Source organism: Eulemur rufifrons, chromosome 7, assembly GCF_041146395.1.
Source record: "Eulemur rufifrons isolate Redbay chromosome 7, OSU_ERuf_1, whole genome shotgun sequence".
Taxonomy (NCBI): Eukaryota; Metazoa; Chordata; class Mammalia; order Primates; family Lemuridae; genus Eulemur; species Eulemur rufifrons.
Window position 1 is genome coordinate 267,980,147 of NC_090989.1, and position 25,774 is coordinate 268,005,920.

The following is a 25,774-nucleotide window of genomic DNA, read 5'->3' on the forward strand; positions in this document are numbered from 1 at the left end:
AGGAGGAGAAAGCCTATTTCCAGCGTGTCTGGCTTGGGCCTGGGATGCCATCATCTTATTTGACTGCAGAAATGCTCAGGCCCAGTGTGTTGGGAAAACAAAACCCATCACATGTGGACAGCTCCTACCCACTGGGCTTAGTGCACGCACAAAGAACACAACAGAATGACACAGGTTCCTGCCCTCCGTGAGTTCATGGTCTGGTGCAGAGATTCCTGACCACGGGCTCACTAGGACTCAGAGGTCTGTGTGTACGTGTGTGTGTGTGTGTGTGTGCACGTGCGTATGTATGCACTATTGCATGAGAGGGCCCTAGCACAAGTCACACGTCCACAGTGCTCTGTGACCCTGCAACAGTTCAAGAGTCGCCACTCTAATGGCACAGAGTCAAGAACAGCACCCAGCTGTGACGAGCCGGCTCTGAGAAACACAGGCAATGGGCTACAAGCTCTCAGAGGAGGCACAAGAGCTCTGGCAGAGGGAAGGGGCCGGGGTGGCACTGGGCATAGGCCGGCACGTCGGGCAGGAGAGTGGCTGGCAGGGACAGGGGCAGCAGGCATGCCAAGAAGGAACGGTACAAGCAAAGGCCTGGCGGCAGAAAGCTCAGGAGACCCGGGAATGGCCCATGCCCCCAGGTGGGCACTTACCTCCAGGTGGGGCCCACCGGCTTGGCGCAGAGACTTCTGTGGAAGGCGTTCAGAGAAGCCGCTTCCCTCCAGGCTGGTCGTGCTGCTCTGGTGGGATGCTGCGGACTTGCTGCCCAGACGGTGGGCTGGCGTGTCAGGGCCTGGGGGGGCTGCCTTGGCCTTGCCTGGGCCCAGCCTGGGCCTGTCTCTGGCCAGGGATGTCTGCAAGCCTGGTGGCTTCACAGACACCATCTGCTCCACGGCCTCCCTGGCAGGGGAAGAGAGGAACATCCCTGAGCCCTGCCATGAGCCGGGCGGTCCTGACCTGGGGCTCGGTCGGCCACAGGAGCCAAGGAGCCCGGGGCACAAGCTCTGGAGTCAGACACCCCTGGGTGCCCATCCCGGTTCTGCCACCTTCTAGCTGTGTGATCTTGGGCAAGACGCTTCCCCTGTCTGAACCTCACTTTTCTCAACTATAAAATGGGGTTGCCAACAAAACCCACCTGAGGCACCACAGAGGAAATTTTGGGAAAACGAGTGAGCTAAAGCAGCGTTTCCCAGATGGCAGCTTGTGCACCATCTCCCTATTCCAGCCGTTTCCCCAGACTTCCATCTACTTACAAGACTTTAGGCCACTATTACGAGCAGAAGACCAGTGTTTCAGGTTACAAATAGAAACTAACTTGAAAATAAGTACGGGAAGCCTGAAAACATTATTATATTCTAATAGATCCTGTTGTCTGCAAAAGCTCTGGGCCTGGGGCCTGCTCCCACGCTCAGTCGCGCTGTCTCTCTCTCTCTCTCCCCTTTCCCAGAGGAAGATCAAGAGAGGCGTTAAAGACATAATAGCACTAACTGAGACTTTCTCCCTGGTGTCATCAGAAGGTCAGAGACTGAAAAGGAGAATAATGTCATTTAAGGCCACATCTGTCCTCCTGAAAGTCACGTCCCCCCACCACCCCAGATGGTCTCCTGGGCTATCACACTGTGGGGAGATGGGACGGCCAAGCCATGTCTAGCTGCAAAGTGCTGTCCAGGCCACTCTGACAATGAGCATCCTGCAGTCTCAGGGTGGTCCGGGACTCTCTGTAGGGAAGGGCTCAGTGACTTACTCAAGTGGGGCGCTGTGACTTTTCTCAGCCTGTGCCAGGTGCTGCCTTGGGGGAACCCTGGTGGCCTCTGCTTTCCCTGGAGCTGGAGCTGGTCCATCAACTTCCAGGGTATGGCTCTCCTCCTCCTCCTCTTCCTCCTCTTCCCCCTTCATCCTCATGGCATCTGGGAGAGACTTCACGCTGAGGTACCTGCAAAAGAACACACAGAGGGGCATGAGCCCTGCCCAGCAGGGGCAGCCAGGATCCAGCTGCCAGTCAGGTCTGGTGGCACTCACCGCTCCAGGAGGCCATGAAAATCTTGCTCCATCTGCAGCTCCTTGTGCCTGAGTGGGGCTGGGAGGCCTCGAGGCCTGTCCTCCACCTCGCTGCTGCCAGAGCTCTCCTCCACGGTCACGTGCAACAGGCAGGGGCCAGCGGTGGCAACGTCGGGCTGGGGCCAGAGAGGTGGAGGCACAGAGATTCAGCAGATACGTAACACCACTTTTAAGTACTAACATCATGCCAGGCTTGGCTGAGTGCTGAAGAGTAAGAAATATGTTATGCTCACTCACCCCGTCACCTCTCTTTTCTTTTTTTTCTCAAGATAGGGTTTTGCTCTGTCACCCAGGCTGGATAGAGTGCAGTGGCACAATCATAGCTCACTGCAGCCTCCAACTCCTGGGCTCAAGTGATCCTCCTGTCTCAGCCTCTCAAGTTGCTGGGACTACAGGCACATACCATCACACTTGGCTAATTAAAAAAAATTTTTTTAGAGATGGGGTCTTGCTATGTTGCCTAGGCTGGTCTCAAACTCCTGGCCTCAAAGGATCCTCCCAACTCGGCCTCCTAAAGTGCTGGGATTACAGGTATGAGCTACTGCATCCAGCCCCACCACCTTTTTATGCGCATGCAAAATGTCGAGACTGGACCATGTGATCTTTACTACTGCCTGCCGTGAATACAGCGCCTCCTATGTGCCAGGCACCACACAGACAGCACTTCACAACAATCCCACCAGTAGGTATGGTTATTACAACCCATTTTACAGACAGGTAACTGAGGCTCAAATGATTTGCCCAAAGTCACACAGTGAGGGGCAGGGCTGAGATTTGAACCCAGATTCCCTGCCAGCAGCACCTCTCCTGACCCCCTCCATCCCAGTATGGCCACCCCAGCCCCCCAACACCTTCACCGCAAGAGCACGGGGGCCTCTCAAGATGATGTGCTCAGATTTTCCCGTTTTCACGTGCGAGGCGCCTGGTAGAGTTTTCCTACCCTCTGGGGCAGAGCGCAGTGGGAGAGGATTTCCCCAACCACAGGGGGGGCAAGACCTCGGCTGTCAGGAACATCCCAGCACCCCGCCCTCCGCCAGCTCCCACGCCACCTAACGTGTCCCGCCCACTAGACTCCCGTCCCCATCCTCCATAGACACGTCTTTGCAGCACAGGCGACAAGGAGTTTGGAGACAGAGACATGCCACTGTTGTCATCCGTGTGACCACACTACACTCAGATTGCAGAGGCAGCGACTGTCTCCCTAGGGGTTGTGGTGTGGGCTGGGGAGGCGTCCACCTTCCACATGTGGACCCGCCTAGGCCTCCCCCCATCATCCCTCAGTACCACACACCAGAGCCTGCGGGTCACCCCTGCCTCCCTTCCCTCCCCTGCCACTCCCAGGCCAGTCAAACACACCTTCTGACCCTCTCTCACGTCCTCACACGCCTCTCCATCTGCCCCGCACCTCAGCCTCAGACTGGTCCACCCACACATCCTCTTACGGCAGCCCCTGCTGAAAAACCCGGCAGCGTTTAAGGCCACACTCACACTGTGACCGCAAGCCCCTCTGTCACGGGGCCCTGCTGCCTCTCCAGCCACATCTCAGGCTATTATTCCTCCTCACTTTCCATACCCTGACCACAGGGCCTTGGCACAGGCTGTTTTCCCTGCTGGATGGGTTTTCTCCTTCTGGAAATTCCTGCTTACCCTCAGATCTCATTTAAACATTACTACTTCAGGGAAAGTTTCATCGATGTCCCCCTCAAACGCAATCACGTTACCCAGGTATCTATTCTCACAGAACCCCATAATTCTCTTTCAGAGCACTGATCAAAATTATAATTAAACAAGTGTGTAAGTAGTTCAACTACACAGAAAACCCCACGAGGGTAGAGGCTGTCCTCCCTGCCTCCCCCACCCCACTGAACCCTGCCCCCCCCGCCCCGTGTGTCACGGTCCTGGCATATGGTACATACTTCACAAATAAGTAGTGAAGAAATGAGTTAATGAAGAAATGAATGTATGGAGGAACAGCCCGATACAGTTGAGCAAAGAGGTACCTTGGGGTAGAGGGTCTTGACGGCTGGCGTGGGGGCTTGTTCTGAAGGAGCAGGCGGATGTGTTGGCTGGTGGGCGAAGGGCGCGGCTGGGCTGCCGTCCGGGGCTGGGTCTGACCAGGACGGCTCAGGCTCCTGCTGGGTCTGGTCCATGTGGTCCTTCAGCTCTTCCAGGCAGATTCCCAGATGGTATATATCTGCCTCCAGCTCCCTGGAACGGAGAAACGTCAGCACCAGGAGCCCAGGACGGCAGTCACAGCAGGGAGGCCCAGGAGGCCACATATCAGAGCAAAGGCCCCGGGGAACGCCCATTTATGGTCCACTTAATGTCATCATTTAGATGATAAGAACCCAAATAAACAAGGTGATAGAAGGCTCCACTGGGAATTAGGAGGCCTCAGCCTGAGTCCCCTCTGCCATCCACAGGCTGTGGGACCTTCAGTAAATCCCACGCCCCTCTGGCCTCAGTTTCCCCATTGTCCAACAAGGGGTTTCAGCTCTTATCTCCAAGGTCCCTTCTCATGGCAGTGCACCCAAAGGGACATAAATCTCAGCTTTCAAGTATTCCACCATTTGGATGTGTTGCTAATTGGGACAGGATTTCTCTCTGTTCCCCTTGTGTACAAATTATGAAGACAAAGTGTCTCCCTCCTGGAGACAGAGGGAAGCCACGGGTCTGTCCCATCTGTCCTTCTGGGCCTCCCTCCCCTGCACGTACCTGCTGGGATCAAATGTCCCAGGTGTCCCCTTGGAGCTGCTGGGCTGCTGGGCGGGGTGCTGCTCCCGGCAGGCCTTCAGGTACTGCTCCTCTAGGGCCGCGTGGGCAGCCTTTAGCCGCTGGAAACCCTGAAAGCAGACCGGGCCAGGAAGACCTGAGTGCTCAGCGCCTGCGGGCCCTGTCTCTGCAGACACAGCGGATGAGACAGCTTGCGGGAGGCCACGGGACTCACGGGAGACAGAGGCCGGGGCTGGGAACCTCTGGAGGCTGCCTGCCGCGGCCGAGCTCTCTGCCGTCAGACTGGCACAGGAGGGGCACAACTCAGAGCCTTGGCACCAGAGAGCACCAGCCCTTCCTGGGTAGACTTACCAGGACCCCAATGTACCACAACAGTCACAGCATCAAGTATACTATCACTATGTCCCCATCAGGACCTAGCACTTGAGAGACTCTGGATCCTCATTCTTGATGTGCAAAACTGTGGGCTTCCGAAAATCAGACACTCTTTCCCCAGATCCTACAGAGGATGCTGTCGTCACATCACGCAATCGAGAACCACGACTAGCATTTGCGGAGCACTGAGGCTCTGTGCTAAAGCGCTTTGCACTTACTCACTTAATCTTCAACGTAACCATAATGAGAGGGGTAAGTTATCGTCTTCATTTAAAAAGGATGAAACTGAGGCACAGAGGAGTTATTGAAGTTGGTGAAGGTCACAGAGTGAGCGAGTTGTAGAGCCAAGATGTGAACCCAGGTCCGCTGGCCCCAGAGCTCCTGGTCCTTACACTTCCGCTAGGCGCCCACGGCAAACACGATCACAGTTAAGACATGGCCCAAACTGCAGCAGGTGGCACCATCATCCCTGTATTACTGTCATCGCCAACCCACTCAGCTCTGAGGACAGATGGAGGCCAAGGACAACTGAGAATCCAGCCCCCGGTCACGCCTGACCTTCCGACTGCTCTCCGCCTCCCTGAATATGGGAGGATTAGGACAGAGGGGAAGAAACAGAAGGGTTTTCATTTCCACGGTCCTTGCGCATCCACTTGAGGATATCATACGGTGCATATCACACATTTTGTAATTGGAAAATGGACGTGGCATCTCTATAATCACATAGGACAATACGTGTGCCATGACATGTTTGTACAAACTAGGCTGCTGCCTTTGCCCCTGTAGATCGGTCCTCAGCTCCTCCCTGCTCTGTGCTCCAGGCTCGGCGGGCTCCCTGCCTGCTGGCTGCCCAGTGGGAGGAGCTGGGGAGCTGGGAGTGGGAACCAGGGATGGGGCCTCATTGAATCTCCGCTGCTGCCACACCTGTGCTGACGGTCCCCTCCTCTGATCCCGACACTCCAGCCTTGAGAGTTCACCTGCTCCTTACTGGGCCCCTGGCTGACGCAGCAGGAATCTAAATCCTGTATACGACTTGACTGGAGTTGCCTAAAACTCTGAAGTCCAAAAGGAAATAAGCCAATAAGAGTTCTGTTAAGAGTCTCTTCATCTTTTTTTTTTACCCTAGTATCCAAACTTTTGGCAACTACTTTTATAACTAAAAAAAAAAATCAAAGGAGATTTAAGAAAAAAAAAAGGAAAGGCCCTTTTCTGGCTGCCGAGAAGCAGGACAATGGGTGGGAAGCAGTGCAGGACAGTGACGATGACCCTGGATTGGGAGACAGACAGACCTGGCTCCAGGCTCAGCTGCCTACTAGCTGGGTGGCCTTCGAGTCTCCTCTCTGGGCTTTGGTTCAGTCCTGTTTAAATAGGGGTGATGACTGCAACTGCCTTACAGGGTTTTGATGATGATAAAATAAAATAGCGTATCCTAAGGGTTTAATACAGGACCCGACACACCACCATCATTGCTTAATAAGTGGTGACTATTGTGACATAATAGTTGTCATCATGGGAGGCTAAGCCAGAGCTGTTTGCTGTAAAAGGAGACACTATGTCTGGGATTCTCAGGTCCATCTGGCAGCAAAAGAGGCTTCAGAGACTCATCCATTGGAGACAGTGGCTGTCTCGCAGCTCATGGGCATCTCCTGAACTGGATCGTACCTTGAGTTGGTCCCGGGCCGTGAGCCGTCCTGCCCGCAACAGCCTTTCAAAGGACTCCACCTGGACATGGGGACGGGAAGGAAATGTGCTCTATTAATTGAGTCCTCCAGTCTCCCACACTCAGCCACATTCACACCGTACAGGAGGAGCTGGGTCTGGCCGCAGGATGTGTGGGTTCTGCCAAGCACGAGAGGCGGGTGCTGGAAATAGAAACTCCACCACCGGCCTCACCCATGGCAGCCTTGGGAAAAATCAAGGTGGAACCTGCAGGAATTTATCGACAACAAAACTCACTCACTCATGTGCGTGAAGACCTATGAGCCAGGATATTTACTGCAGCGTGGATGGAGGGCAGGGGTAACTGGAAATAGCCCAAATGCCTATCCGTGGAATAGTATGCAGCCAGCAACAAGACGAAGGCACATGTGTATGTTCTGAGGCATAAATGCCTCTCAGACCTATTTTTCAGTGTCAAATCAAAGTACAGAGCAATGTTTATTATGCTACCATCTGCATAAAATATATGGAGAATAAAAAAAGGAAATATATGTTTATATATGATAAACTATCTCTAGAAGGATTCAAGAAACTAAAATATTAATTATGTCAGGGGAGGAGAACTGAGTGGCTGGTGGAGAGGAACGGGAGGGAGATTTCTTACTATATGTTCTTTGTATCCTTTGAACAATGTGAATTCATTGCCTACCCAAAAATACATATCCAAATGTAGGATAGTAAAAAACTCAAGGTACAATATAATTTACATACTTATGCAACCATTTCTATAAATACATGTCTGTGCATTGAACATTTTGCATGGGAGGGAGAAAAAGACTTATTTTTCACTGAATAGGCCCTTTGCACTGTAAGACAGTCTTTACCATGTGCATCTATTAAATTTCAAAAAAAATTTTTAATTAGGAAAAAAAGACAGGGATGATTTGGGATTCATTTTTTAGAAAAGCTCTAGATCAGTGTTGAAATATAATATAGAAATTTATATAATTATAATACATTAAATAGAACTGTAGTATGAACTACACATTCAATTTATAATTTTTTGCTAGCCACATTAAAAGTGTAAAAAGAAACAAGTGAAATCAATTTTAACAATATATTTTATTTAATACCAAATATCATTTCAACATGTAATAATATAAAAAATTACTAGGGAGAGATATTATACTCTTTTCATACGGAGTCTTGGAAATCTGGTATGTTTTACACTCATGGGACATTTCAGTTTGGAATGACCCGTGTCAAGCTCTCAATGCCCACGTAGGGCCAGTGACTCCCATATTGGATGGCACAGCTCTCATCATTAGGGCTCAGCTGGTACCCCAGCCCCTGCTGCACGCGATGACTTGCTTTTGCTTTATTTTATGGACAAAGAAGAGAATGTCTCTCTAGTTACAGGACCATGAGTGATGGAGATAAAAAGAAATAAATTACTTGTGCATGCTACTCCAACATGGGTGAGCCTTGAAAACACCATGGTAAGTGAAAGAAGTCAGACAGAAAAGGGCAAATATTGTATGAATCTATTTATATGAAATGCCCGGAAAAAGCAAGCCCATAGAGACAGAAAGCAGCTGAACAGCTGCCTGAGGCTGGGGGAGGAGGGAATGGGGAGTGATTGCTTAATAGAGATGGGGTTTCTTATTGAGCAATGAAAACATTCTAAAGCCTGATTGTGGTGATGGTTGCATGAAATGCGAACATACTAAAAACCACTCGAGCGTATAATTTAAATGAGTGGATTGTAAGATATGTGAATTATGTTTCAATAAAGCTGTTAACAAAAATAGAAGAATGGTGGTGTTTCTCTGAAGGAATTTGTTTTATGGACATGGTGGTACATGTAACTATTGCATTTCCCTTTTTGCATCAGCAACTAGGAAGCTCAAAGCTAAACATATGACTCGGTAAAGAGCTCAGGGTCCAACAGCACATTTTGTTTACTTACTTCACCCCAAGTTAATTTATTTTTTCTACCCTTACTTCCCCTCTGTTTCAGTTTCCTCACTTCCGTTTTCAGAATGCGGTTAAAATGTATACATTTTCATAAGCCGCTTTAAAGCACTTTTGGAACAAAGCCAAATGTATAGTTATAAATAGACCTGCAAACAATTCGTGGTTACTTGGACTGTTTGATGAAAATATAAAGGCCCTTTGAGAGGTAACTGAGAACGGATTTCTCTAATAAAATGAACTAAAGAAAGTGGGGTGATTTATCCTGGAGGTAGAGTGGAGGGTCTGTTACCCTTCCGGAATCCTGAAAGAGCTGAGAGTCTCCTGTGAGCCCACCAGGAGACCATTTCAAGCACCACTGGAGGGATTTTGATGTGATGCCAAAAGGGGGTGGGGTTAAACCTAGTACTGGATAACAAGGAGGAGGCTGGAGCCTGTGGCCTCTAAAATCAGGTGAAAGGCTCCTGTTTTTGAGACAGCTAAGATGACTCGGTGCAGAGGCAGGGGATTGACAAGTGAGTCTCTCAGAGAGCCACCCGCCCAAGCAGGCAGAGGCTCTGCTCTCTCCAGGTGGGTTAAGTCTCTCCAGAGCAAAGCTAGGATTCCGCTCACCTTGGCCAGGAACCGGCTGGCCTGAGAGGCCAGCAGCTGGGCCTGTTCCGCTGAGGGCTGGTCCTTGGCATTGCCTTGGTTCTCCGAGAGCCACCCTGGGGTGGGCATGCAGGTGGGCGAGGAGGGGCTCAGGTCTCCTCGAGCGGCTGGCCACCCTGGAATACACAGCCACTGAAACCTGGGCCAAGAACAGCCCTTCCAGGGGCTGAAGGACAAGCTGAACCTCAACATCACCACCCCCGTCATCGAGGTACAGCCCGGTCACCTCGTGTGCCATCCTCACTGGCAGAGGAAGCGGGCTGGGCAGAGTACCGCCCGCCATTTACAGGGGAGAACGCGGTCTGGTTCTGGCCCGGATCACACAGCTGGAAGGAGTAGAGCCACGCCAGGCCTTGGGGTTCCCAGCCACTAGCGTGTGCTCGAACTCGGGAAGGTGAGGGTTCAAAGCCCGGCCCTTCCCCCTTGCCCTTCGTAGCTGTGTGACCTTTGGCATGTCCTCACCTCCCCGAGCCTTGGTCTCCTTAACTGCCACTGGGTAACAACGGTGCGAACCTCCCCAGGTGGAGGTGGGGATGAACTGAGGTCACCTGTGTCACAGCTTAGTGGAGGGCCTGGCCCCGAAGTGGCCTCCCCAAGGACAGTGTTCTCTGTCATGCAACTCACCGAAGATCACTGACATGCCAAGTGACAGAGCCAGGGCTTCCCCCACTGGACACTTGCCACAACTGTTTGACCTTTTCCAGTCAAAGGGCCCACTTGCCTCCCTCCCCGGCCTGAAGCCGGTGCCATCCCCAGACAAACCAAGTTCCCCCCAGAAGCAGGATCACAGGCAGAAGCAACCCCCCCAGGCACGCTCCTCCCCCAACTCACCTGAGGCCTCAGAGGCCTGGGGGTCTTCGGCGGGGCCGGGCCACCGCTCCGCTGAGCGGGGCTGTGGGATGGTGAAGGACAAGACCTTGGTCCCCCGGGGCACCGTTCCTGCATGGATGCTGTGGCTGGGCCGGGGCGGGTCCGAGTACAGGTTCACCTGTGGAAGAGGAGGGCACCGGCGGAGCTTCAGGTGGGGCCAACCTGCCCGAAGGCCTCGTCTTCGTTCGCTGCTTCATTTAGCCGCTCAGCAGACGTGCCCTGTAGTAATAAACACAACCTGCCCGGGGAGCCCTTGAGGGGCCAAACACTGGCTGAAGGGTTCACGTGCTCTTTCAGTTTCCCTGACGGGACCCTGGCAGGCCCATCATCTCTCAGAGACTCAGAGAGGTTAAGTCATTTACTCAAAATCTCCAGCTGATAAGTCCTTGGACCAGGATTAGGACACTGCTCTACATAGCCCCAAAGCCAATGGTTTTCCACTACTGAAAATGATTTTTATTAATAATACTTGTTATAACATAATTATGATAATCAATACACTGTATAATATAGAACATAATTATTTCTTAACAACAAATATAAATATTTGCAATAACAACTAGGATTATATTGATAATGATGGCAACTAATGGCTGTTTGAATGAATGAGTGAACCGTCACGTGGACAAACGGATCTGTATTGGTAGCAGACCTCCATCATTGGAGGGTGGATTTAGTAAGGCAAACAGCCCAGTGTGTGAGACAGCAGTCTGGAGTCAGGCTGATGACCGAGGAAGACCGTCTGAAGCTCAAACACAGAGGGAAGCCATGTACCATATGGTGATTTAGAGCAGAGTTTGGAGAACTATGGTCTGTTTTTGTAAATAGGGTTTTATTGAACATGGCCATGCCTCTTTATTTACGTATTAGCTATAGCTGCTTCCACACTCCAGCAGCAGAGTTGAGTAGTTGCAAGAGACTGTCTGGTCCACAGAGTTGAAAACATTCACAATCTGGCCCTTTACAGAAAAAGTTTGCCAACTCTGGCTTAGCGTGTGGGCTCTGCGGTCAGAGCCCAGGTTCATATTCAGGCTCTATCACTGCACACCTCTGAGTCCTAGTTGACTTAATTAACCTCTCTGTGCACAAAGTAAGTGCTCAGTAAACAGCAGCCACCACCCTTGCATTCATCACCATCTTCACCATCACCATCCTCACCATCACCATCACCACCATAACCATCCTCACCATCCTCACTACCACCATCCTCACCATCACCATCACCACCATCACCATCACCACCATCACCATCACCATCCTCACCATCACCATCCTCACCATCACCATCACCACCATCACCATCACCATCCTCACCATCATCATCCCCACCATCACCATCCTCACCATCACCATCCTCACCATCACCATCTTCACCATCACTATCCTCACCATCACCATCCTCACCATCACCATCTTCACCATCCTCACCATCACCATCCTCACCATCATCATCACCATCCTCACCATCACCATCCTCACCATCACCATCCTCACCATCACCATCCTCACCATCACCATCCTCACCATCACCATCACCATCCTCACCATCATCATCCTCACCATCACCATCCTCACCATCACCATCCTCACCATCATCATCCTCACCATCACCATCTTCACCATCACTATCCTCACCATCACCATCACCACCATAACCATCCTCACCATCACCATCCTCACCATCACCATCACCATCCTCACCATCATCATCCTCACCATCACCATCCTCACCATCACCATCATCACCATCATCATCCTCACCATCACCATCCTCACCATCACCATCATCACCACCACCATCCTCACCATCACCATCCTCACCATCCTCACCATCACCATCCTCACCATCACCATCCTCACCATCACCATCACCATCCTCACCATCACCATCCTCACCATCACCATCACCACCATAACCATCCTCACCATCACCATCTTCACCATCACCATCCTCACCATCACCATCACCACCATCACCATCCTCACCATCACCATCCTCACCATCACCATCCTCACCATCACCATCACCACCATAACCATCCTCACCATCACCATCACCATCTTCACCATCACCATCCTCACCATCCTCACCATCAACATCATCACCATCACCATCCTCACCACCACCATCATCACACAGCCACCATGGAGGCAGGTCCGTGGAAAAGCTGCACTCCCACCTCTCTGGCTCCTGCTCATTGTGACTTCGGGTGGGTTATCCTTAACTGCCTGCTGCTGCCCCAAGGTCGGGAGTGGGCCGTGTGGGGTGGGCCTGGTGGAGGGGCCTCCCTGCTTAAGCTGCTCTCCAGGTCCTGGCTGCGGCCGAGAAATCGACTCCAAGTGTGGCTTGGCCCTGCTGCCTCCCCCTCTCTCAGGCCCAGCCTCCCTAGATGAAAACAAAGCTGGATTTTCATAATCCCCTCTGCCATCTGCTCAGAGCCGCCTGTGGGGGCCTGCCATCAGCACCTCTCCTCCTGAGGTGACCCCAATCCCAGGGGAGGCCCAGCCCTCTGACATGTCTCCTGCCTGGGGAATCCAGGAGTCCCCTTTGTTTGGGGAGCAAAGAGGAGCTAGAAGCAGAGAAGCCACAGGCCTGTGCAGACACCCACGAAGCCACGAGAAGCGGGGAGTGGGGGTGGGGGTGTGGCACCTGCTGGCTGCTCAGGCCTGTCCCTCCCAGGACCTGTCTCCCTGCACACAGCCAGACCCACCCCAGAAAGCTAGGGCACCGCTTTTAAGCCAGGGTGTCCCTGAGCACTCCCCAAGACCAGATCAGCCCCTCGGCGGCTCTCTGTGAAGCCTCAGTCAGGATTCTGTAAGGGTGGACTGGCAGTTTGGGAAAGATCGGGTTAAACAAATGAATATTCTCTGCGCAGATGGATTTCTCAATAGCCTTTAAAATGCTAATGGGCCTTGTGAATGGGGCAGGAGGGGAGGGTGGAGAGAGAGAGCAGGAGTGTGCCCACCTCCTCTGGGCACAGGGACCACCCTCACCCCAACCCCACCAGGGGCTTCTGGACCAACCAGTGGCCATCAGAACACACCAAAAAAGGTAGCTTTATGTTATCCCCCAATTCTTTCTGGGGTAATTTCTGGTCACCTCAGCTCTTCCACATGTCCCTGCAGCTGGCATGTGGGGGAGGGGACAGGGGAGGTGCCAACATGGCAGCAAATGCAGTGAGATCACCATAAACTCTGGCCACAGGCCAGCGCGCAGGACAGAGCCCACCAGTGACTCCTGGCCAGTACTGGCTCCCTGCCCCCACCCCAGGCCCCAGATCCACTGGTGGTCCCAGGCCAGGCCCTGGGACTCCCCGGTCAGCCACCCTCGCTGCAGATTCTACAGCTATTTAGCCTATTCCTGATAGAGAGTGTGGTGTAAACAGTGGGCTTCAGAGCCAGGTTGCTGGGTTCAAACCCCTGCTCTGGCACCTACGTGCTGAGTGATCTTGGGCAAGTTACTTACCCTCTCTGTGCCTCAGCTTCCCCAATGCAAATTATTAATACTTAGGACAGCTTATTACTGTCTTATGACTAAAATCACCATTAATCTGCCTTATCCCTATGCCTCTCCCACACCCCCGGGCCAGGGCCTGAGCCACGAGAAGCGGGGAGTGGGGGAGTCAGGGAGATGGCCCAGGCAAGGGAGAAAAGAACACCTCCTCTGGAATCAGGCAGACGGGGGTTTAAGTCCCAACTCTGCCTCTTGCACCAGCTGCGGGATGTGAAGCAACAATATTAGAAACTGGCTGAGCCTCGGTTTCTGCGTGTGGAGAGGCTCAAATGAGATGACCCTTAGCCTGGGACTGGCACCTTTTGCTGCCCAGCGGATGTCAGTCTCCTTCTGTGGGTCCCCAGCCACTGCTGCCCACTTACCCACTGGGCCTGGCCCAGGTGTCCAGGACAACGTCCCCAGCCTGGCCCCCTCCTGGGTGGGTCCAGCCCTCCCCTGTGGGCTCTGAGCAGAGCGAAGGGGCTCAGAAGTCCTGGAGGTCACGTCCACTGCTCAGTTGCAGGGCAGGGACACCTCTGTGAACTGGGCTTGCTGAGGCATGCTCTGAGCAGGGTGCTGTCCTGGGGTCTCCTAAGCCTTGGGGGTAGAGAGCACAGAGCCCTGGACAGAGTAAGGAAGCCCAGCCGCTGCAATCCCAACTCCCCTCAGGCCCCGTGGGACCTGCGCCAGTCCCCTCCCGGCTGTGTGGCTTGTGTCCTCTGCACACTGGGACGGCAAGACTGCCCGATACAGCTCCCCAGGGCAGCCGCGAGATTGGGGGGCGAGGGCAGAGTCCAGCCGAACTGTGCTCACCCTTCCCGTGAGGACAGCCCTCAGGCCGAGCAGTCCTTTCTCCAGAAAGTGGGAGTGAACTGTCCTGAACCACCCACCTTCCCTCCTGGGATGCACACACATGCGCGCGCGCGAACACACACACACACACACACACACACACACATACACACGCCCCAGGGGTCTGGGCCGCTGGCCAGGCCAGGGTGCCCGCACAAGGGTGAAGGGCCTGAGTCCTACTGGGTTGGGGAGCACCATGAGAGGAGGTGCCACGGCTGCCCTCCCACGTGTCCTCCCTGCCCGTGGCTGTCACTGTGCCTGGCATATGACAGACAGTAAACACCTTGTAATAATAACATTCCCTAACTCTCATGAAGTGCCTGCCAAGTGCCAGGTAAGTGCTTCCCATACACTGACTCGCACCCGTAAATGCGGGCAGGAGGAGGGCAGGGAAGGAGGGAGGGCCAGGACGCTCCCGGCCTCCACCCCTGCCCACCCCGTGACCTTTGGCTGCCTCTACCCCAACCGGGGCCCCGGGTTCCCGGACTAAAATGGGGAAGCTGAAGGGTTTGGGCCTGATGACCAGTTCCTTTCTCCTCGGACCTTCTAGGAGTCTGTGGCCATGAGAATGTGGCTTCCTCAGAGAGGGTGACCCACCAGGCCCCTCTGTCCCTCCCCGACTCTCTGTCCCTTGCATCCCCGGATCTGGCTCAGTGGTTGGGAGAGTCGGAAAGAGCCCCGCTGGCATCCGGGAGGGAGGGCTGATCAGCCCCATTTTACAGATGTGGCCAGTGAGGCCAGGGGAGTGGGCTCTGCCCGTGCTGGGGAACAGGTGTGGGGATGCAGGACTCCTGGTTCTAGAACAGGCCCCCTTCCGCTTCTCACCATGGCTGCCTCCACCCACGGGCCCCGGAAGCGCCTCTAGAGCTGAGAGCAGCAGCTGTGGCGGGGGAGGGGTCCTGGAGCACTAAGGGGGTGCAGGCGGGTCGGGTGTCTGCATCTCTGCGCCTCAGTTCCCACCCCCTCCTCCACTGCAGCCTGATGGGGCAACAGGGGGGCTGGGAGAAGCAGGAAGCCATGAGGGGCCACCGCAGGCCCACTTCCTCCCTCACCCCAGAAAAGAGGAAGGTCCCAAGTGCAGAACTCACAGCCTCCTCCCAGGACAGGGTGGGGGCTGGGCAGCACTGCAGAGGCTCCCTGGGGTGGGGAGCGCACCCTTCATGCTCCCCCTGCCTCACGCTGGCATCCAGGTGAGGGGGGAGCCTGTGGGCGAGACAGAGGGGAAGGAGAAAGGCAGAGGTGTGATCTGGGAAGAATCAGGCCAGAAAACAAGCACCAGGGCTGAGCAGAAGTTCTGTGCCACTCCCTGGAGGCTCAGAGAGCCTGAGTAATGTCTTCAAGGTGACACAGCTGGTTGGTGATGAGATCAGGAGTCGAACCCAGGGGAGCTTACTCCAGAGCCCAGCTAGAAGCAGAGAACTTCTGGGGAAACTCCTGGGCCCTGAGGATCCCAGCATGCGAGGGTATCAAAGCTCCTCAGCAGTAAAGGCGACAGCCCAGGGAGGGCGGGGTTGCTGCCCAAGGTCACAGAGGGACCTTGGGGAAGAATGAGGACTGGGGTTCCACCGTCTCCAGGGCCTCCACGGATGCAGGAGGCAGTAGCTGTTCCCTAGGACTATGGGAAAGTGTCATGTGCTGGGGGGACCCAGCCCCACGCCTCCAGCCCACCCCAGCCTGGTACCTTGGCCCCCAGGCGCAGCTGGTCGATGGTGTTCTCGGCCTCTGCGTACTTGGTGAGGAGCTTGTGGTAGTCTTCCTGCAGGAAAGGAGAGCAACGCCGTCACACGCCGGGCACACAGCACAGCTCTCCTTGCTGTGAGACCCTGGCAGGCAACACCCCCCTCCATGGGGGCTGCTGGCTTCCTTGGAGTGTAAGCGTCTAGTGGTGTGAGCTGAGCAGAGCAATCTCCAGGCTGGCGTGCGATACAGACCCCCACGCCCGAATTCTGGAGCGTCAGAGGCAGCAGGACAAGTCATCTGCCCCCGACGACGAGTCTGGAAGGGGGGCCTCTGGCTGGTTTACTCGGATGCATGGCCCCATCACAGAGAGCAGCCACTGCTTCACTCGTCCAAATCCCCTGCCCCTCTGCTGGCTCTGCGGGGTCAGACCCGTGTCCGTCTTCCCCACGGCTCCATTGCCAGTCTTAAGCAGTATGTGCTTAACAAGTATTTTTAATGGCTGATTGAGTGAACCCCCCAAGCGTCCCATGGTAGAAAAATAGAAGACTCAAAAATCACAGTTCCACCAACTCAGAGTCACTTGCCTTACACGCACCCAAAGAGCTTCAGTACAAGAAGTCATTACAGAGAAAAAGCAAAAGCAAATGTCACTGATCACTTATGAAGGATGGGAGGGAGCTGACTCACTGTTCTGAAACGAGGACAGAACTGAACACCTCTCTCGTCTTTCCCGTACAGACGAGAACTTGGCCATCAAATAGCTGATGAGGGAAATTTTTACTTCTTAGACTTCCAGCCATTCATGCGGAAGGAGCGACAGTATTAGAACACTACCATTTTGTCACCCCAAATGCAGGAAAGACAGGGTCAAGGCAATGATCACGGTGGTGGGGCGGGGGTGGGGGATGGGGGGGGCTGCTAACATCACAAAGTGTCCCCTGAAGCAGCACACAGGCCACCCATGACGTGCCCTGGCCAAACCCCACGGCCCCGCGGAGCTCACAGTCTAGAGGGGAGACAGTCCATAAACAGATGCTTCCAATCGAGAAAGCCCCTAGACCTACCAATATCCGGGACAAAGAGAGGGCGACGGGACGCACGAAGAGACACCACAGCGCACGTCGTCGGCCAAGTCCAGAACGTGGGCTACTCTACGGGGCAGACTGATTTTCTCAACAACTAAAGTGTAAGGAAGAAGTAAGAGACAGAAAAGACAGAGTAGAAGAGATTTGAAAAAAGAAACGCAAGCAAAGCGAAAGTAAAAACAAAAAGGGAGTAGAGGCTTACAAGGCACAACCGGCCGCATGCAGTGCTAGAGCTGCGCTCGGATTCTGGCTCGAACCAACCCAAGCGAGCAAGCCATTTGGGAGACAGAGGGGTTTGAACGCTGGCTCGGTATTTGATGATATTAAGGACGGGCATTAACATTTAGGTATGATAATGGTATCGTGGTTATGTTTCAAATAAGGTCTTTATCATTAGACATGTACACACTCAAGTATTTTTGGCAAAATGACTGGATGCCTGAAATCTTGCTTCAAAATAACCCAGTGGGGGTGAGCAGGGGAAGTCCGTCAGGAGCCATCAGGAGCTGCTAACTGTGGGTGCTGGGTGGTGGGTGCATGGGGGTTCATTGTGCTATTTTCTCTCTTGCATATGTTTGAATTTTTTCATAGCAAAAGCTGAAAACAAACATCATCCTTGAAACATGAATACGATCACTGCTCTTTTGAGCAGTGCGCCTGAGTCTATCTCACGGCTCCGGTACCTCCCCTTCCACCAGCAGGAGGTTCCTGGGCCAGCCCCAAGGCCTCCCCCACTCAACAGACCTCCATCCCAGGCCAACGGATGCCTTGGTGACAGACCCACAGACACAAGTCCCGCTTACCTGGAGCTGATGAACCAGCTCAGTGGCTTGTTCGGGTGTCTGAAACTCTTGGGGTACCCTGGTGACAGGGTGGGCAGGAGGCAGGTCCTTCTCCAGGGATGCTTCTCCGCTGCTCAGCAGCACCTCCTGCACAATCTCGGCCGGTGACTTGAAGATGAGGGGCCTGGCAGGGCCCTGAGGCTGCCTGTTGTGGCTCCGGGACTTGGGGGGGCGGTAGCTTTCATCTTTGGGGAACCTCACCCGGGGCCCCACCTTGGAGAAATCAGGGAGTGGGTAGTTCAGCCGTCCCCGGCCGTACTTGGGGGCATCAGAAGAGGAGCGGCCAGCCAGAGTGGCTCCCTGCGTGGGTGCTGGTCTGCCCTGCCGGGCTGGCCTAGGCCGAGGATTCAAGGGGCTGATGGAGCCGGTGAATCGGGAGGGGAGCGGCTTAGGTGACGTCTTCGTCTGCTTCCAGCTTTGGTCCTCAGGCTGAGAGCAGGAGAGGCTGGCAGTTCCTTTCCTCCATCTATCAGTGGCATGCTGGGGGTTCTGGGCTGGGGGCGTTGAGGGGTCCTGGAATTCCGTGGGGGTTGCCCAAGCAACACAGCCTGCAGTTCTGTCTTCTGGGTTTAGGAGGTGGTGGCTGGGGCTCTGTGGCAAGGTTTCTGCCAGGGCAGTGGGCTGAGGGACATTGGTCTCTCCTTCCCAGGTGGAGTCCAGGCTGTCACTAGGGTGGTCAAGGCTCACAGTCTCACTGCTCCAGGACCTTGCTGGGCTGAGTCCAACGAACGGGTTGACCTCAGAATGTTCTGAAGGTTTGTCTCCACTGGCTTGTTTACCGGAGGCCACCCAGCCTCTGGCCTGCTCCTGCCCCAGGGCCACAGGGCTGGTGTTCCCATTGCCCTCTGAGCTGACAGCACCCTCATAGCCCATCGCTGGGGAGCTCTCTCCAGCGTCCTCAACCTCAGGACTTTCGAGGACTCCATCTGGCTCCTCTTCAGTCATGTCCAAGTGCTGGTCCTGCTGGGGGAGCCAGTTGAGAGGCAAGCTGGAACTTTCTGGGCTGTCCACATCCTCTGCTTCAATCTCTGGAAAGACAGGTCCCTCACTGCTTAGCATATGCCAGGTCTCCACTCACCGTGTAATGTCACCCCAAGTCACTTCAACTCTCTGGCTTTCATCTGCTCATCAGAGGGGAGAGCAGGAAGCCCAGTGAGCCCCCCATACAGCCAAGTGCTTGTGTGACACCTCCTCTGCTTGTCTCAGAAGTCCTTCAGACTCAAACCCCAAACCCAGGGGTCCCTCCAGGTGTCTCAGCTCAGCAGAAGCTGCATGAGCCAGAAGTCTGGAAGGCATCTTTGCCATCTCTCCTCCCGAAGGCCCCAACCCAGTCTGTCACCTGGTCCTGCCATGTTGCCTCCTACAGAGCCCGCAAGCTCACCTGCTGCCCTGAAGCCCATTACCACCACCTGTGCTCACACCATGTCCTCTCCCGCCTGGACCACTGCGGCCGCCACCTCATCATCTCCTTGGTCCTCACCCTCATCCCCCATCTGAAAACTCATCCGAGTCTTCCTGTTGTTCCCAGGACAAAAGTGGAACCTTCACTGTGGTCCCACAGTCCCTGCCACTCTGGTCCCATCAGCTCTCCCGATCCATCTCCCTCCAGGGCCCCCTCAGGTGTCCCTGCTGCTCCAGCTGGGCCACATACACCTGGGGAGTCCAGGCTGCCACTAGGGTGGTTGAGGCTCATGGTCCCACTGCTCCAGGACCCCCACGGGGACCGTGACTGTGCTCAACTCCTCTGCTGGGTGCTCTCTCCCTCCCTCTGCCTGTCAGCTCCTATCTGTCCTTCAGGCATTAGCTCAACCTTTCCCTCATCAGGGAGGTCTTAGGTCTCTCTGACTTTGGTCAAAGTCTCCCTTTCATAGGCTCTCCTGTGACTGGCTACCTCTGCTTTGTACTTCTCATCACAGTGGCAGTTACCCATTTATTTATGTGATTATTTCATTCATATTTGCCTCCTCCACTACACTGCAAGTTCCATAAGGGCAGGGACCCTCTCTGGTTTTGTTCACTGTTGCATTTGCAGAATTGGTACCCAATATTATTTGTTGCCTGAACAGAAAGAAGGAAAGAGGAGAGGGAACGAGGGGGTAATATAAACTATGTAAAGCTCCCAGGAAATGCATAGTTGTTGTAATTATTACACAGCAGTCACTCGAGAAACATTTAGCCATCACCCACCCATCCATCCAACCATCCTTCCTTTCAACCACCTGTCCACCTACCCACCCACTCACCTGCCCATCGTCCTCCCATCCATCCATCCATCCATCCTCCCATCCATCATCCATGCAGTAAATGTTGATGGAGCACCTGCTCTCTTCTAAGTCCCTGAGTTGGCCTTTGGGATAGATCCAAGGTTTGATGAGACACAGCTGATGTACCACCAAGCATGGACTTTGCCCTGGGCACGTGCACCTTTGTCATAACCCTCGCATCACTCCTCGGTGTTCCTTCTCCTAGCCTGACATCTCCACATCCCTTAACCACCTAGGTCTATAGCACACATACGAAGCCCAGAGAGGTTAAGTAACTTGCCAGAAATCACACAGTGGTTCAGAGCAGTCCTGGATCTTCAAACCCAGGCTCCAGCCACGCAGGTGAGTTTGCTTCTGCCGCTGGGGTAAAGAGCATGGGGTCTGAAGCCAGGGAGCCCTGGGTTCGATCCCGGCTCCTCTGACCCCTCACTGGGGCTGTGGGCAAGTTGCTGACCTCTCTGGCAGTCCTTCTTCAAACCTGAGGCTAGACCCTCCTACCTGGCTGAGGGCGGTGGGAGGGAACGAGAGAGGACTGGGCCTAGCCCTGTGCCTGGCACACAGTAAGGGGGGGGTTACATCACAGCAGGGGTTACCACATGACCCCAGGAAGAGATGCCTCTGCCCTGTCAACCCCGTGCATCTCAGTCACCACTCCTGGTGGAGAGCACAGAAACGGCTCCGGACGGGCAGCAGTAGGCAAACCCCACTGTAGGCAAATCAGGCATGTGAAACTGTGGGGATTGGAACCCCCACAGCCTGCTGGCTTCTCCACCCTCCGCATGGGGCCTGCAAGAGCCACAGGATCCTAAAACTGGGGCATCTCATTCCCAATCAAAGTACAATAGCTACCATGTATCAAGATTTTACTATTCTCAATGATATTATTGCTCCCATTTCACAGATGGGGAAACCAAGATTTAGAAAGAAAGAACTTGCCAAGCAAAACTAGGAATTTAGTCCAAGCTGGTCTCCATGCAAAGAGAATAGTTATTGCAGAAAACAAACAAACAAAAAATGCGAACATTCCTATTGCTAATTGGGATTTTAAAAAGTCTTACGAATGGGCATAACCCCTGGACCAAGTAATTCCAATTACCAAAGATATTATCAAGTAAAGTGTGCAAAAATGTATAAATGACATTCATCTCTGCATTATTTATAATAGAAATAACTAGAAACTATTAAAATGCCCAGCGGAAGGAGATTGGCCCAACAAACTGCAGGATAACCACACCGTGAAATTCTCTGCAGGCATCAGGCATGACATGTACGAGAAGATCTGATGAGCTGGGAAAATGTTCATATCTATTAAGTTAACTAGAAAAAGCAGGTTCCAATGGAGTAGGTAGAACGCTGTTCCATATTCATATCACATTTGCATACCCATACATAAGCAATAGAGTGCTTATCTGGGGATAGGGTGGGATGAGAAGTAATTTTTAATTTTATCTATTTTTTTATTATATTTTCTGATTTTCTGCAATGAACAGTATCACTTATGCTTTAAGTATTTTAAAATTTTAAATTATAGATTTTGTAGAATTTAATTAGAAAGTGCAAAGCTCCCTGTACTTCCCTCCCCCTGCCAGCAGGTGGGGTGTTTGGGGGACGGGACACCCCTAAGCGGGCGGGGGATCAGTCTCACCTTCTCCAGAAGACTCCCCTGACTCGGGGTCCTGATGTCCTTCAGGCTGCAGGTCTGGGTCCCACTCCGGGAGCAGCAGGCACTGCTGGGCGAAGCGGAAGTCCTCCAGGAGCTCGGGGCTGGTGGCATTGGGAAAAGTCCCCTCTTCCCCCCAGCCTTGCACGCCACTTCTATCTGCATCCTTCTCCTCCACCCAGGCCCAGCGCCGCCGTCGGGGCCCCTTCCCCAGGCCCGGGTCAGCCCAGTGGATCTCAGTCCCCGAGCTGGCCATCGGGCATGGCCTGGGCTTCACCTGGGCCACTTCATCTTTGGGAGACAGAGCTGCCGCCGGGGGCCCCAGAGTCACCTCCGGCTCCGTTCAGCACCAGCCATCCTGCCTGTGGCCTGTCAGGGACACAATGAAGGGGTAACATTAATCCTCAAGTCCCCTCCTTTATTCAGAACAAGAAGTCACCAGCAGGAAGTCTGCAATCAGACAGCCCAGCTCCATCCCCCACAGCTGTGTGACACTGGGCAAGTCACTTTGCTTTCCTTTTCTTCGCCAGTAAAACTGGGATAATAATTCCTCTCTTTCTCCAGGGATTTATAAACTACCTGAGACACAGGATGAGGAGCTCAGCGGGCAGCACACCGACCACCAGGTGTTGGGTGAGTGCCGGCTCCTGTTACTGCGCACCCGGCGGGGGCTCCCTGCACGGGCACAGGGCACAGGGCACAGGCCCTGCTCGCGGCAGAGCCAGTAGCCCAGGAGGAAGCAGACAGACAACCAGCAACTACAAATCCAGGTGAGACGTGATGGAGAAGTCAGGACAGTCCCAGTTTAGAAGCCACTTCCTCCGGGAACCTTCCCTGACCTCCCTCCATAAGAATTCAGATCGAGAAGAGGGGAACGGTGAGCAGAACATTCCAGTGCCCCAAATAATTGAAAACAGGCGCTCAAACACATACGTGTCCACACAGGTTCAGAATGGCTGCTCACATAGCCCAAGGAGGAAACAACCCAAATGTCCATCAATGAATGAATGGATAAACAATTTGTGCTATCTTCATATAATGTGATATTATTCAGCCGTAAAAAGAAATGAAGGAAAAAAAAGGAATGAAGCCCGTACATGTGCTATAACGTGGGTGAACCTCAAAAACATGCTCAATGAGAGATGCCAGACACAAAAGGCCACGTACGTTAACAGCATGGTACCAGGGATATGAAACGTCCAACCAGGTAAATCCGCAGAGAGAAGCGGATTGGCACTTCCCGGGGCTGGGGAGAGGACAGTGGGCAGTGACTGCTGAATGGTACAGGGTTTCCTTTTGCAGTGATGAGAGTGTTTTGCAATGACATAGCGGCGGTCATTACGCAACATTGTAAATATACTAAATGCCACTGAATTGCTCACCTTAAAAACGGTTATCTTTATGTTATTATCTGAATTTTACCTCAATTAAAAAAAAAAAAAAAGCATTCCAGGCCAGGGGACCTGGGGGCTGGAGGAGCGAATCTGCCAGGGACTTTCCTGGACATGGAAGTGGTCTCCCAGTGGCTGTGGTACAGACACAGGGGTGGGTGACATTGCCAGCAGGGAGTGGGGGAGGGCAGGGGTGGGCCGGACCCAGGAGGGCCTCTCAGGGCCCGTCCAGGAGTTGGACGTGCCTCCCGGGCATGGAGAGCCCCATCATGGGTGGCTTAGAAGTCTCCCTCTGGCTGCTCTGGGAGAACGAGCCAGGACGGGGGAGCTGACTGCACAGGGACCTCAGGCGGCTGTGGCAGGGGCAGGGCGGGCAGGGGCAGGACGGTGGAGAAGGGCGTCCCCTTCCTGCGCCTTCCTTCTATTCTCTCCTCCTTTCCTGCTTTTCCTTCTCCCTCTCATCTCCTTTCACTGCCTCCTGCTATTCCCCCAAGCACTTCCTCTGTGCCAAGCACTGTGCCAGGCCCAGGAAACACAAAGCTGACGCAGAGCAGGCCCAGTCCTGCCTGGGAGCTCCCAGCCACAGGTTTCAAAGGACTGCAGCATGTCGGCGTGGTGAGGTCCCCCAGGTCAGCTCATGCAAAGGCCTTCTTCTACAGGTGGGCAAACTGAGGCCTAGAGAGAGGAGGGGGCTTGCCCAAAGCCACACATGGGTCAGGCTGGGTTGACAGTCAGCCTTCTGGCCCACGGTCCGGGCTCTTCCCTCCACGCTGTGCCCAAGCGGAGTATGACTCCAGGCCTCCCAGGACAGACGTGTCTGTGTTTACCCCATCAGCCTCGTGAGCACTTGGATCCTGGTCAGGAGCCTTCATTTGCATGGTTGGGAAATGTCAGCAGGCAGCTATTTCTGGACAGAAAGTTCCCCAGGGAACAGCGCAGCCCGAGAAAGGCTGACTTCCTAAGGGCTGGGGTAAGGACATTCTTCCCTTCTTGGCTGCAACCGCCAGTCTTCCTCTCTGCCCCCCCAAACGCGGAGCCCCAGAACTCCCTCTAGATTGCCCTGCGTGCTGCGCCCAGCCCCACCGCCCCACCACACGTGCTGTGCCCGCTCTGTGTCGCCTGGCTGGAAGCTTTACCCACGTGTTCTCCATCTGCCCTCCCACAAACACAGGGTAGGTCATAGGAAAACTGTTTTTCAGATGACAAAACTAAAGCTCAGCATGGAATAGTGACTTAGCCAAGATCACCCAGGTGCTTAGCGTCAGAGCAAGATTTGCAACTGTCAATTTTGGCCCAGCTGTCGCCAAATTTTTTTTAATCACACAAACCATCAGTAAAAGTATATTTTTTGCACACCAATATATATTATACATTCCCCGTAACTTTATATATATGTATTCTCACACTAATACATTATATGTATTAGAAATAGTATTTCCAAAAGTAAATTAAAAGGATGCAATAGAAAATAAATACAGTTGACCCTTGAACAACATGAGTTTAGACTGCACTGGTCCATTCATACGTGAATTTTCTTCCTCCTCCGCCACCCCTGAGACAGCAAGACCAACACCCCTTCTTCTTCCTCCTCCTCCTCCTCCTCCTCCTCCTCCTCCTCCTCATCGGCCTACTCAACACGAAGACAAAGAGGGTGAAGACCTTCATGAAGATCCACTTGCACTTAATGAATAGTAAGTATATTTTCTCTTCCTTATGACTGTCTTAAAAACATTTTCTTTTCTCTAACTTACTCTGTTGGAACAACACTGTATATAACACATATAGCACATAAAATATGTGCTAACCAACTGTTTATGTTGTCAGAAAGGCTTCCAGGCAACAGAAGGCTGTTAGCAGTTTTGGAGGAGTCAAAAGTTATATGTAGATTTTTGACTACATGAGGGTTGGTGCCCCCAACCGCCGCCTTGTTCAAGGTCAACTGTATTTTAAGTAGAAGCTTGAACCCTTGCTTCCCATCCTCTGCAGGGCCTGGGCCACTCCTAGAAATCGCTGACAGTGATCCTAAGCTTGAGTGTGCTTAAGAATCCTCTAAGCATGCAGATTCCAGGGTCGACCTGCAGACAGCCTGCCCCAGTGGCCCCGGGATAGGGCCCAGGAATCTGCATTTTAAAGCAGGGCCTCGGGCAGGACCCACCCTTTGAAGCTCACTAGCTCCTGCTCCCATGGCAGGTG

At 53.5% G+C, this 25,774-nt stretch overlaps 1 protein-coding gene across 1 annotated transcript in view; it reads right to left on the reverse strand.

The window, feature by feature from the left end:
- AKNA (AT-hook transcription factor) overlaps positions 1 to 23,560 on the reverse strand; it is a 38,592-nt gene extending 15,032 nt beyond the window's left edge. The window contains exons 1-12 of the mRNA XM_069476712.1: positions 22,770 to 23,560; positions 22,176 to 22,559; positions 18,228 to 19,294; positions 16,341 to 16,415; positions 10,276 to 10,432; positions 9,406 to 9,560; positions 6,823 to 6,882; positions 4,768 to 4,895; positions 4,053 to 4,260; positions 2,014 to 2,168; positions 1,739 to 1,927; positions 648 to 894 (exon numbers count right to left, since the gene is read on the reverse strand). Coding sequence (XP_069332813.1) covers positions 648 to 894; positions 1,739 to 1,927; positions 2,014 to 2,168; positions 4,053 to 4,260; positions 4,768 to 4,895; positions 6,823 to 6,882; positions 9,406 to 9,560; positions 10,276 to 10,432; positions 16,341 to 16,415; positions 18,228 to 19,294; positions 22,176 to 22,446 — 2,712 coding nt within the window. The 5' untranslated portion in view covers positions 22,447 to 22,559; positions 22,770 to 23,560. The remainder of the gene's footprint in view (positions 1 to 647; positions 895 to 1,738; positions 1,928 to 2,013; positions 2,169 to 4,052; positions 4,261 to 4,767; positions 4,896 to 6,822; positions 6,883 to 9,405; positions 9,561 to 10,275; positions 10,433 to 16,340; positions 16,416 to 18,227; positions 19,295 to 22,175; positions 22,560 to 22,769) is intronic.
- Between the last annotated feature and the right edge of the window lie 2,214 nt (positions 23,561 to 25,774).